This window comes from Plecotus auritus (assembly GCF_963455305.1).
Source record: "Plecotus auritus genome assembly, chromosome: 6".
NCBI lineage: Eukaryota > Metazoa > Chordata > Mammalia > Chiroptera > Vespertilionidae > Plecotus > Plecotus auritus.
Window position 1 is genome coordinate 131,584,509 of NC_137773.1, and position 12,548 is coordinate 131,597,056.

General features: G+C 37.4%; 2 protein-coding genes across 20 annotated transcripts in view; one reads left to right on the forward strand and one right to left on the reverse strand.

The window, feature by feature from the left end:
• Window positions 1-12,548, forward strand: part of DNASE1L3 (deoxyribonuclease 1L3) — a 969,732-nt gene that overhangs the window by 237,803 nt on the left and 719,381 nt on the right. The window lies entirely within an intron of this gene.
• Window positions 1-12,548, reverse strand: part of SLMAP (sarcolemma associated protein) — a 165,337-nt gene that overhangs the window by 15,858 nt on the left and 136,931 nt on the right. For 12 of the 19 annotated variants that reach the window (XM_080675127.1, XM_080675122.1, XM_080675114.1 and 9 more), the window contains 4 exons: window positions 10,695-10,775; window positions 10,334-10,393; window positions 1,810-1,932; window positions 597-671 (listed from right to left, as the gene is read on the reverse strand). In XM_080675127.1, coding sequence (XP_080531253.1) covers window positions 597-671; window positions 1,810-1,932; window positions 10,334-10,393; window positions 10,695-10,775 — 339 coding nt within the window. The remainder of the gene's footprint in view (window positions 1-596; window positions 672-1,809; window positions 1,933-10,333; window positions 10,394-10,694; window positions 10,776-12,548) is intronic. The other 7 variants (XM_080675120.1, XM_080675116.1, XM_080675118.1 and 4 more) reach the window with 1 other exon arrangement.

Here is a 12,548-nt window from a genome sequence, read left to right on the forward strand (position 1 = left end):
AAAGAAAGATCTCACTTGGGGTATCTCACAATTATAGCCTCACAGTACCAGGAGCTGCAGTTCAAAGAAAACCCATGACAGGCAGAGGTCTTTCTGCTCATTTCTGCAATGACTCCGTGGTAGCCCACTAAATGGGGACTGTGAAGGACCAGTCTTTACCACTGAAGGCAGTGTTGGGACCATTATTCTGTTTCATGTAGTATATAATTTTTGTTGCAATGCCAAGTGTATTATGAACATTAGCAAACATAAGCTAAAAGTGCTAATGCACAGAGCAGCTCAAACTGATTTCCTATCTGAAGGCTCTCTCTGTAGTAACTCACTACAATAACTCAGAACGTGACAATCTTTCCAAATCCTCACCTTCACCCCTGTTCTTCTAATCCAAGTGTCTACTGTTGGAGTACAGGGGAATCTTCCTTTATATAGAAAGAAAGGAAAGGAGAAAGGGAGAGATGAAGGAAGGGAGGGGGGGAGCGGGGGAAGGAGGAGCTCACCCAGTTATAGTGAAGAACAAAGGGAACGCTCTGCACTCTTAAGTTTCCATTCCCTGTGAATCACTAAAAACTATCTCAAATACCCTTGAGTGTCCATACCTTGAAGAACCTGTATTTGTTTAGTGGATTCCTCAATTTGATTTCGATAGGCTTTTCTTTCTTCTTCCAAAAGAGCTAAAAGTAAAACACAGTATATCTAGTTTTGTGAATTAATAAAAGTATTCAGAATTGGGCAGTGGGAAATTTCTTAAAATTCTCTCCTAAAGCTTATTAAAGGAAACAAAAGTTAGGCAGTAAGTATCATCAGTATTAGCAGTTAGATAGTTTAAATATTTTAGGAGCACAAAACAGTAAGTAGTAAGTAATAAATCTATTCAATTGAGTAGTGGGGTTTCCCAGACTTTGTATCACCAAGATATGTGCTATTCTTCATATGAAAAACATTCTTGATAGTTGTTAATCAGCATTTTGAGCTTAAATTTAAAAAAATGAACTTAAAATCCTAATGTGTACTATCAAGTGCATAGAAAGTACTGACTAAATAACTTCTGTTTGGGAAATTTTTTTTTTTTTTACTATAATTAATTAAATTAGCCTGGGCCCTCCACAAGGTTCAAGTTCAATGCATACCAACTCTAATTTCTTCAAGAAGCAGGAAAAGAAGGGAATAGTAGCTTCTACCTAAGAGTTTTCCTTTGGTCAGGAAGGCCGTCTTAGAGAACACGAGGATGCCACTTTCTCCTCACTCTAAAACTTTCTAATGTACTGACTACAACCTGGCAGTTACTGTGAATGATACAGAAGTGTAAGCTCTAGGGAATAGCCTATGACTCCACTGGCCTGTGACACTACAGTTAAGTGAGCTACTAGAAAAGAAATGGTTGGGACATTAGAAGATTCTTTCTATACATTAATCTAGCCTGATTCCTCCCATTTATATTCACAGGGAATATAAATCTCCCTTATCTTATACTGAGTAGCTAACATTAGGTTAACTAAAACTTAGAAATTTACATACATAGCTTTTCCCTTTTGTTGTACTCAATATGTAATTAACTAGCAAGATCTTTCACTGGCAGAGGTCTTTCATGATGTTCACATAAAAAATGTGAAGTAGAGCAACCAAACTCTCTCCACTTTATTGATGTGAAACATAAGTTCAGAGTTTAAGTGAATGTCCCAAGATCACATATCTAATAAAGCTGCGAGTCAGGAACAAGATACCTTGCCTCTAGACTCCAAGTTTGGGGCCATTCAGTTATATCATGTTGCCTCCACATCCCCTAAAGAATCAAAGTAATCTTGATCTCACCTTGAAGTTCAAAGCATTTTTGTTTACTTGCTCTAGCTAGCTCCTGGGCTTCAATCAATTCCTTGCGAAGATGCTGAATTTCTTGTTTTGCCTCAATTTCTGACTGTGCACCCTGTGAGTCATCTGATAAAAATATGTTTATTTTAAAAGCAAGAGTTAGTATCACAATATAATCTCTACAACCAAAGATTAGCAATCTCTTTCATGTTTAGACATGCATAATTAAACAACATAGCACAACTAAGTTAAATAAAACTTGGGAGCAAATTATATTAAGCATTTTAGTCATTTTACCTTGGAGAAAGAATACAAGTACAGTTAAATAAATATATTAGTAGCTCATGGCATGTTACTATAAAACATATATTAATACATACTAAAATTATAAATTTCACTCATATAGAGCTTATGGAAGGCCTGAACTTCAGTAAGACAAGCATAATGCTATTCTTTACCAATTTTGAAATTCTTTGATAACAAATCAGAACAATTTCAATTTTAACTTAACTGGAAGTGAAAAAAAAAGGAACTTTTCTTCAAGAAGAAGTATTTTTAGCGTGATTTCCCCAGTTGTGGCATAGAAAAATAAAAACGAGGCTGAAAGCTGCACTGTGCACACGTTGTCATCACTGTTTTCCCAACAACACACACATAACAAATATTTGTTGAATTATTAAATGATGTAAGAAATAACTTAAATGGTTTTATTGAAAGAAATTAGATCTACTATTACATCTCAACTATGTCCCTCCCCTAATTTCTTTCCTTTCTAGTCATCCATCTTTCATTGTATTAAAACTTTCTGCTACTGCACATTGCCTGATATAAATCAGTTAGGCCATATTCTTCCAGTACATTCTATTTGACTATTACTTTGGTTTACAATAGCTCAGGTATAGCAACTTTAATCCATCAAAACAGAGCTGCCCTAGCTGGTTTGGCTCAGTGAATAGAGTGTTGGCGCATGGACTGAAGGGTCCCAGGTTCCATTCCAGTCAAGGGCACATACTGGGGTTGCAGGCTCAATCCCCAGCCCTGGTTGGGGCGCATTCGGGAGGCAACCAATTGATGTCTCTCTCTCATATTGATGTTTCTGTCTCTTTCCCTCCCTTTCACTCTCTCTAAAAAACAAACAAAAACCAATGGTGCCGAAACCAGTTTGGCTCAGTGGATAGAGCGTCGGCCTGCGGACTGAAAGGTCCGGGGTTCGATTCCGGTCAAGGGCATGTACCTTGGTTGCGGGCACATCCTCAGTGGGAGGTGTGCAGGAGGCAGCTGATCGATGTTTCTAGCTCTCTATCCCTCTCCCTTCCTCTCTGTGAAATATCAATAAAATATATAAAACAAAACAAACAAACAAAAAAAACAAAAACCAATGGGAAAATACCCTCGGGTAAGGGTTAACAAAGAGAGAGAAGAGAAGAGAAGGGGGGGGGAGAGAGAGAGAGAGAGAGAGAGAGAGAGAGAAGAGAAGAGAAGAGAAGAGAAGAGAAGAGAAGAGAAGAGAAGAGAAGAGAAGAGAAGAGAAGAGAAGAGAAGAGAAGAGAAGAGAAGAGAAGAGAGAGCGTGGGAGCACTGGGGCCCTGGCTGGTGTGGCTCAGTTGGTTGGGTATCGCCCATGCACAAAAGGTTTCAGGTTTGATTCTGGTCAGGGCACATGCCCAGTTTTTGGGCTCAATCCCCGGCAGGGGGCATGCAAGAGGCAGCCAACTGATGTTTTGCTTTCACATTGATGTTTCTCTTATAACCAAAGATCTTATATGCATACTAGAGGCCCAGTGCACTGGTGGGGTCCCTCAGCCTGGCCTGTGGGGATCAGGCTGAAACCAGCTCTCCCACATCCCCCGAGGGGTCCCAGATTGTGAGAGAGCACAGGCCAGGCTGAGGGACCCCAGCAGCGCACAAATCTGTGCACTGGGCCTCTAGTGAGCTTATAACATAAGGATTAAGCGAATTAGTTCTCTGTACCACATAGTAAAAATGACCAGCATTTTAATTAGAGCAAATAAGATGCCTTGTATCAAATAATGTAAATATATCAATTCTACTAGAGTTTGATCATAGAAGTAGAGATATGGACCCCAAATCTTTACAAATTAAGTTTAATATAAACACAAATGACTATATTCAAACTAATCAAGTAGTCAATGTGTTGATCCTCTTTTCAGAAAACCAAGTGACAATTTAGAAGAGAAAAAATTTTTTTGGCCGAAGACAAATAAGCAAATCTTTTTTCTGCTAAGGTTGATCAATGGCTCATTGCATTTCATAGGGTTCTGTGGGAAAATGCGTTATTGGTTTATTATGGCTTGTGTCCACTCTCGTGGTACCTTACTTTTGTCACAGACTTTTTGTAACAATGTACTTCACAATCTTGGAAAAAGTCTTGTGATAAGTATCAGTTCAAAATGTTTAGATGAAGATAAATGGAAGCCTTACTGAGCCAAATCCACTTTATTTAGCTGTGCAAGTCAGATGGAAATAAATGTTTTTAGAAACTATGATGGCATGGAAAGAATAACAGAATCTTGCCCTAACCGGTTTGGCTCAGTGGATAGAGCATCAGCCTGCAGACTGAAAGGTCCCAGGTTCGATTCCGGTCAAGGGCATGTACCTTGGTTGCGGACACATCCCCAGTAGGGGGTGTGCAAGAGGCAACTGATCGATGTTTCTCTCTAATCAATTTTTCTAACTCTCTATCACTCTCCCTTCCTCTCTGTAGAAAATCAATAAAATATATTAAAAAAAAAAAGGAATAACAGAATCTCTTTTCCCTTTAATACAAATGGTTTATATTTAGAATTACCGGGTGTATAGTTTAGGCCAAGGGCTAGCTTTTCTCAGACTAAGGGTAAATCCTATAAAGAGGTCCATACTACACAAAAACCCACTAAATCCGTGGTCGGCAAACTGTGGCTCGCGAGCCACAGGCGGCTCTTTGGCCCCTTGAGGTGGCTCTTCCACAAAATACCACGGCCTGGGCGAGTCTATTTTGAAGAAGTGGCATTAGAAGAAGTTTAAAAAATTTGGCTCTCAAAAGAAATTTCAATTGTTGTACTGTTGATACTTGGCTCTGTTGACTAATGAGTTTGCCGACCACTGCACTAAATGAACCAGCCTTGGCACTTGCAATATCTATATGATGTCCTAATTAAATTTCTTCAGAAGACTGGAGAGTTAACTTAAACCTGCCCTTTGCTCTAAACACGGATGAGATGCTATGAACCACTTGGTAAAGGGCCAATTCAAAGCATTTTTTCCCAAGTTCTATTTTGCATATTTGCTGAAGGCTAATGTAGCCACAACATCTGTTAACTCATTAATTGATAGAAGTGATCTGGCTGAGGCAATTGGCCAGGTGGGTGTATCCTTTTTTGATTAACAGCACTCCTCCCTTTGGAAGTTCTGGTAGTTGCAGGCTTAGTTGAGGAGAACAACCGTTATAATGGAGAAAGACCATTTTTTTTTTTGTCGTGGGTGTGTGCAGCCATATGAGACAGCCTTAGGCAGCAACCTCTTATTGTTGATTCTCACCCCTTTGCCATTCCTCTGACCAGCTAGGTTCCTTCTTGATAAGTGGATCTTTTATTGGCTCCTTTTCCTCCCCATTGTTCGTTCTTTCTCTATAATTTCCCCTTGCTACTAAGGTCCATCCCTATGCATAGAATTCCCAAAACATGGTTAGATATGCTCTCCAAAGTTTTCACCATGCCTAATTAAACCCTGTCAACACTATCTTCCATAAGACCATAGCCTCTGCATGCGTCTTATCTCTGTATTTCTTAGGTCAATAAATGTCTCAGAAATAAATGACAATGACTCTCTAGTCCTACTTTCTGTCTTGCACTTCTAAAGTATTTCTAATTCCTAGGGTAACAATATGAAACAAGGACACCTTTAAATGTGAAAGGGAGCACTTGTAATATGCTGGGACAACAGGCACACCAGAACCTATGGTCACCTTTCCTGTTCAACACGTGCCAAACTAGAACCATCACTTTCCCACCAGGATACCTCTTCTTCCAGAAATTATATCTGACTTTCATTTCTCTCTCATATTCTGCTTCTCAGGCCTATGGATTTCCAATAATTACCAAAGAAAGAACAACAGAGCCCAATTTTGTTCTTTTGTTTAAATTTCCACAACAGTCATCCTAATTCAGACTGTCAATAATTACCTAAGCCTCCTTACCTCCAGCTTCTATCTATTCCAATTCATCGAACAACTCTCCCAAAAATACAAGTCTGAGCCAATTTCCGTGCTCAGAAGCCACTGAGTTTTGCCAAAATAATCACCCTAACTTAAGAACACTCAAATGATTATGTGAACAAACTTTAATTATACTGTACTTGTCAAACCCATATTATAAAGCTTGTAGTTTTTAATATTTTCTTTGAAAAGTTATCTCTCTCTTCTTAAAATCCTAACCACTTAAAAATGTATCTATATAAATATATTCTCCAAAAGTCAAGAACTAAAAACAAAAATAACTAATATTATTACACTGAAAATAGTAATTCCTTAATACCAAGTATCCATTTAGTATTAAAAACTTCCCCATTGTCTCAAATTTCTCTTGCAGTTGGATTGTTTGAATAATGATCCAAACAAGGTTCACACATCGCATTTAGTTGACATCTCTTAAATCTCGCAATTTACTTGAAGAAACTGGGTCACTGTCCTACCGAATTTTCCACATTCTGATTTTGTTGTTGTACGCGCACACATTATTTAGAATGTGCCCCTAATCTTTAATGTCCTGCAAGTCGACCAGATTCAGGTTCAGCTTTTTAAATTATTAGACACGTCATATATAATATGATAGATACGCTTTCAGGGTCATCTCAAATGATACTTATTACATGAAGCTCAAACTGCCTTCCCTCCCCATCTTCCAAAATAAACAAAAAGAAACATAAAAAAATCAGAAAATTCTTTCTCCCACTTTGACTCCTAATGGCAACATCAACAAAGAAGCAGTTTATCATCTGTAACTTTTCTATCACCATTTGACTAGAAACTCCTCCAACTCCAAGGACAGTCTTATCAGACTTTGAAACCATGGCAGGACCTGGCACAGTCCCTAAATAGAGCACACTTGTGTTCAATACTACTTGGTCTAAATTCCAGTTTTCTTTTTATTGGTTTTTAGGGAAATTATTTTAAGCACATAAAAACCTGTAGTTAGCGCCACATTTTCATTTCTCTTTCAAAAGTGGCATAAATTGGTTGAAAATCATTATTATTTCAGGAAAAAGGTACTATTGCTATCATCCTTTTATTTACATCTTATGGTTAATTTTTAATCTACTTTAGATTATTTTCTTAACCCTAGATAACTAAAATGAAGAGTAGCATACTATAATTCTAAATAAAGATTGGCTATTTTTTAAAAAGGAAAAATAAAACTTAAAAATAATGGTCAGGCATAGGGGCTCAGTGGGAAAAATAATGGGACTACTTAAATGTAACTCCTTTTTACAACTCTAAAGGTTAACATTTTGGTCTAATAATTTATTCTTTATTTAGGAAAAAAAATCTGTCAGCCTACTGAACTTATACAGATTACAAAGCACAACCACACATAATCAAGCATAACCCAAATTTTTCTAGTAAGTGGTAGTGAATACATTATTTTTAAGAATTTATACAACTCTTACAAAAGAAAAAAAGCAATGGGAAAAACAACTATTTAGGGCCATGGTGACTTTCTTAGAAACACTTCTAAAATATGCCTGCCTCTAAACTGGTTGATTTTTCTTTACATCTAATCAGTGCCTGACTTGTCTGTTCTTAAAATCAAGCTGCAAAATCTTTCAATAGGTGTTGATAAAGACAGTAATTCATTAACAAGAACTGGCAATCATATAGAATGTAAGAGAAGTTGGGGGTTCTGGTTTTGTCACCTTAACTTAAAGTAAGGTTAGGGAATTCTGACCCATCTTAACCAATGGCAACCCAAGCAATTACTAGCAGCATTAGTACATCCACCCTTCTTCCATAGGAACCCTGCATTTTCCAGTCTCTTTCTCTCCCACAACTTTCCCTTTTTATGAGTACTTGTACAGAAACGACTTAGCCTTACTGTGGTACTCAAGGACTTAAAAAAAAATTTCCCCTGACATGTGGCAAAGTAACAAACATATTATTAATAACTATTATTAAGATCTAATTGGCTTTATTATGTGATTTATTGGGCAGCATATAATCTAACAACTAGAAGGGCACTCTCTATTATTAATTTAAAAAGATCCACCACCTGCTTTTCCCTAAAAGATAAAGTAGGAAATATTTTTTTTAAACCTCACAATGAGTGAAAAGTTACTCTTGAACAGACAGGTCTACTTTTATCAATTACTATCATTATTATAATCAGTGTCTTCATTATGGTGCCAATCTTAACATGTTATATTCCCAAACCATGGCAGATACATTATTTAATTTAATCCTAACAATAACCTCATGAAGTCGGTTTTTCCCAGTCTGACAAATGAAAGAAAGTGAAGCACCGAGGTTAAGCAATTTGCCCAAGGACCTATCACAAATAAATAACAAAGCTGAGATTGAGCCCAGACTTCTTAGCTTTTTGTCTAGAATGTTACTTTCCTAATGCTCTTATGGTTTTATAATTTTGATGTAAGAGGTATTTTATTAATTCATTCAACAAATATGTGAATTTTACTGAACTTCTGGCAATAGGATAAAATAGAATAAAAATAAAATTTAGAACAGACTGACATAAAATTACAAAAGTACTAGTAACAGTTGAATATAATTAATATAATCATAAATGCTACTTATAAATCAATCTGAACTTGGCTGCTGAAAGATTTCTGGAAGATTTCTATAGTAAAAAAGACCATAAGAACAGCTAATTTGTATGATAGGTTTTCATTACTTATTCACCTTCCCTTTTGTTTTCCTATGTTCCCACAAAGGCCCAGGGGTTCTGACATGTTTTCAATAACAATTTTTTATATAATAACAATACTGTATTTCTGCAAAGAATCAGAAATACTCCAAGATAAAATTTCTGGACTCTGAAAAAATTAACATAGATTTATTATTTACAACACTAGAAAGAAATCATGCCTTTTTAACATCAAAGGTGACCTTAGAAGAATGCTGGAAACTATGCTCATACTTGAAGACAAGTTGGCAATTCCTTGCCTGGGCCAGTAATCTTAGGACTTCCCTAATAATGGAATTCAATCAAAGGTGGCTCAAGGAGCCAAGTGAGTGAGCTTCAGTATCTCCGTAGAAAAAAGAAGGCCAGGATGTCCAGACTAAGGAACTCTAAGAGAACCTAAGTAATCTCTTTGTTAGCCACTTTCAATCCCCATCATTGCACCAGAAGGCCAGGAGAAGGGTCATGCAGGGTGAAATTAAGGTTTCCTTATCCAAAGCTCAGGGTCTGGACTGGAAGATCCCTTAATAGCCCAGCCAGAGCATAAGTATTTCTACAAAAAAAAACTTCCATAGGCTGCTTCTGCTGCTGATTTTAGAGAGCTGCCTGGTGTTAGTCCATTGCTACCAACATGTTTAACCAACTGGTCTGAACTCACATGTCAATTTTTCTTGTGTACACTAAGGCAATATAAGAGTCTAAATGCTGATAACCACAGATTTATAAATAAGCCAACCCAAGGCACTTCATTTTAAAAACACTTAAATGTTGATTTATTGCCTACCTATTTCATTCTAAACAAGTAAATATCATTAAATAAATGTACTTCTTATTTAGAAGTGAAACAAATGAAAAAAATAATTACAAGCACTGCTTACTTTAGCCCCACCCAAAATTTACAGAAGTGTCCTAAGAACCTGTGTATCTTTACTGGAGAAGAGAATGACGAGGAAATTAGGACACTTATAACTGCTATAATATGATAATAGAGCAAACAGGTGGTTTTTTCCAAGGAAGTTAATATTTTCACCTTTTTCTAAATTATGTTAAAAGCGGCAATGAATTTCTATCAGAGGGACCAAGGTAAATACAAAAAGAATTGTTGCATTTCATATTTTATCACTTCCTGCTTTGCCCTTCATAACCTAGACTGATACACATTATTTTACAATTTAAATATTTTTGTTTGAAGCATTGACATCAACACCAACATTTTATTTTATTATTATTATTTTTTTTAAATTCTTTATTGATTTCAGAGAGGAAGGGAGAAGGAGAGGAAGATAGAAACATCAATGATGAGAGAGAATCATTGATTAGTTGCCTCCTGCACGCCCCCTACTGGGGATCAAGCCTGCAACCCAGGCATGTGCCCTTGGCCAGAATCGAACCTGGGACCCTTCAGTCCACAGGCCAATGCTCTATCCACTGAGCCAAGCCGGCTAGGGCCAACACCAACATTTTAAATTTTAGTTCCTGCTACTTTACAGAACCTATCTTACTTAATCTTTTAACTAAAACTGAAAACCTCACATTATACATGGAATTGATTTGTGGCAAAGGGTAAATAAATCTGATACCCTGGTTTAAAATGTCATAAAAACATGTTAAAGTACCTTTTAATAGGGACACTTTAGCAAGCGGTTCATTTAGGTCTTGCTCATCCATTTGAGCGTCTACAGAGGGAAAAAAGATAATTATAAACAGTAGTCAACTCTATCAGCAAGCTGTTACTATCAAAATAAATAACTGAAGTTTATACTTCTACTGTATTTGAATAGTTGAAATTTATATAGCTATTTTATTTGGATAGTTTTATCAATATATTCAGGATTCAAGAAAATGACTTGGTAAATTGAAAGCACTGCTTTTCCCTCAAACACAAACTTTGAAATCTCCACCCACATTAAACTGCATATCTAAACTGCTTGGTAATAATAACATCTGCAAATTAGTAAACATTAGGTTAAAACTCACCTGTAGTGTCGTCACTACTTTTTTCCTTGCTTGGACTCAGAGTATCTGATAAATCAGATTCCTTTGCTCTTGCTTGATTTTCTACCAAGAAGGAAAAAAAGCAGAATCTCATTATAATTAAATAGCTTCTATCAATAAAACTACTTCAGGCTATGCGTGCTCTAAATCTACTGTTATGCAAAATACTTTTAAAATTAACTCAGGTCACTAATCTCTTACTTCTTCACCACTCTAGTCCAAAATGGAATGCTGGTTATTACACGTAGCTCATATTAAATTATAATGTGGAGCATGTCTGCTGTGCACAGGGCTGGGGCTTTTGTTCAAGGCTGTCCACTGGCCAACTGGAAACAAAAATGAAGCAAGCTTTGCTAAAGTATTTAGAAAACTGCAACAAATATAACAAAATTCTCAAGAAAATGTGGACATTTTATGAAGATGATGAAAAAAATGGCTCTATTACATAAAAAACACTAGTTTGCCTTAGTAATATTTATACTCATAACAAAAGTAAAATAAAATAATTATTTGTTATAAAGGTAACACTTAAGACAGTAAAATTAACAGCCTTTTATTTATTTTAATTTTTTGAAAACATCTTTATTTATTTATTTTGTAATCCTCAACCGAGGATATTTTTTCCATTGATTTTTTTTTTTTTTTTAAGAGAGAATGGAAGGAAGGGAGGGAGGGGAAAAGAGAGAGAGAAACATCAATGTGAGAGAGACACATCAATTGGTTGCTTCCCATATACGTCCTGACTGGAGCTGGGGATTGAACCTGCAACCCAGGTACATGCCCTTGACCAGGAATTGAACCTGTGACCCTTAGGTCCTTGGGCTTATGCTCTAACCATTGAACACCAATGGCCAAGGCAATAGCCTTTTATATCTAAAGAAAATATAACTGTACCTGAACCACATTGAGAAAAAAACTTTTTAAAAAGTTTTATATTTGCAAGTAGTGTGCTGCCTGATCCAATGAAGATATCCTAGGTATAGTTTTCAATGAAGTGCTCTCAAAAATCCTAACTGTCACTCCAACAATTAATTAAAGGTGACGGAATTAATTAGGCCCTAGATTCTCATCTAAAATACATATCTGTGTATACTATGATATGCATTATGATACTATTTACAGAGATGGTTATTTCTTAATCATAATTCTTTAGCATCTCCCTGTTCTCCATAAGGTCTCAGCCAATTAGCCACAACCTTGTCCCTGCATTAATTCCCATATGAGCTCTTTTTCACTTAGGCCAGCCTCTTAGAGAGCCAATGCATGTCAGCTCATTATGACCTGCAATTCTTTGCTTAAGTTGAATTCCCCTAAACTCAACAGCCATTCTCTCTACTTGACCTATTCATTCTGTAAGATACAGCTTAAGCCCCATCACCTCTAAGGAAGTCTTCATATCTATCTCCAGCATGCCACTCCTTTTTATTGCATCTTCTTCATTGTATCACTAGAGGCCCGGTGCACAAAATTCGGGAGGGGGGGTGTCCCTCAGCCCGGCCTGCACTCTCTCAAATCTGGGATCCCTCTCACAATTGGGACTGCTGGCTCCTAACCGCTTGCCTGCCTGCCTGCCTGATTGCCCCTAACCACTTCTGCCTGCCAGCCTGATTGCCCCCTAACCGCTCCCTGCTGGCCTGATTGACATCTAACTGCTCCCCTGCAGGCCTGGTCACGCCTAACTGCCCTCTCCTGCAGGCCTGGTCACACCCAACTGCCCTCCCCTGCAGTCCTGGTCGCCCCAACTGCCCTCCCCTGCAGTCCTGGTTGCCCCAACTGCCCTCCCCTGCCGGCCTGATCTCACCCCCAACTGTCCTCCCCTGCCGACCTGATGGCCCC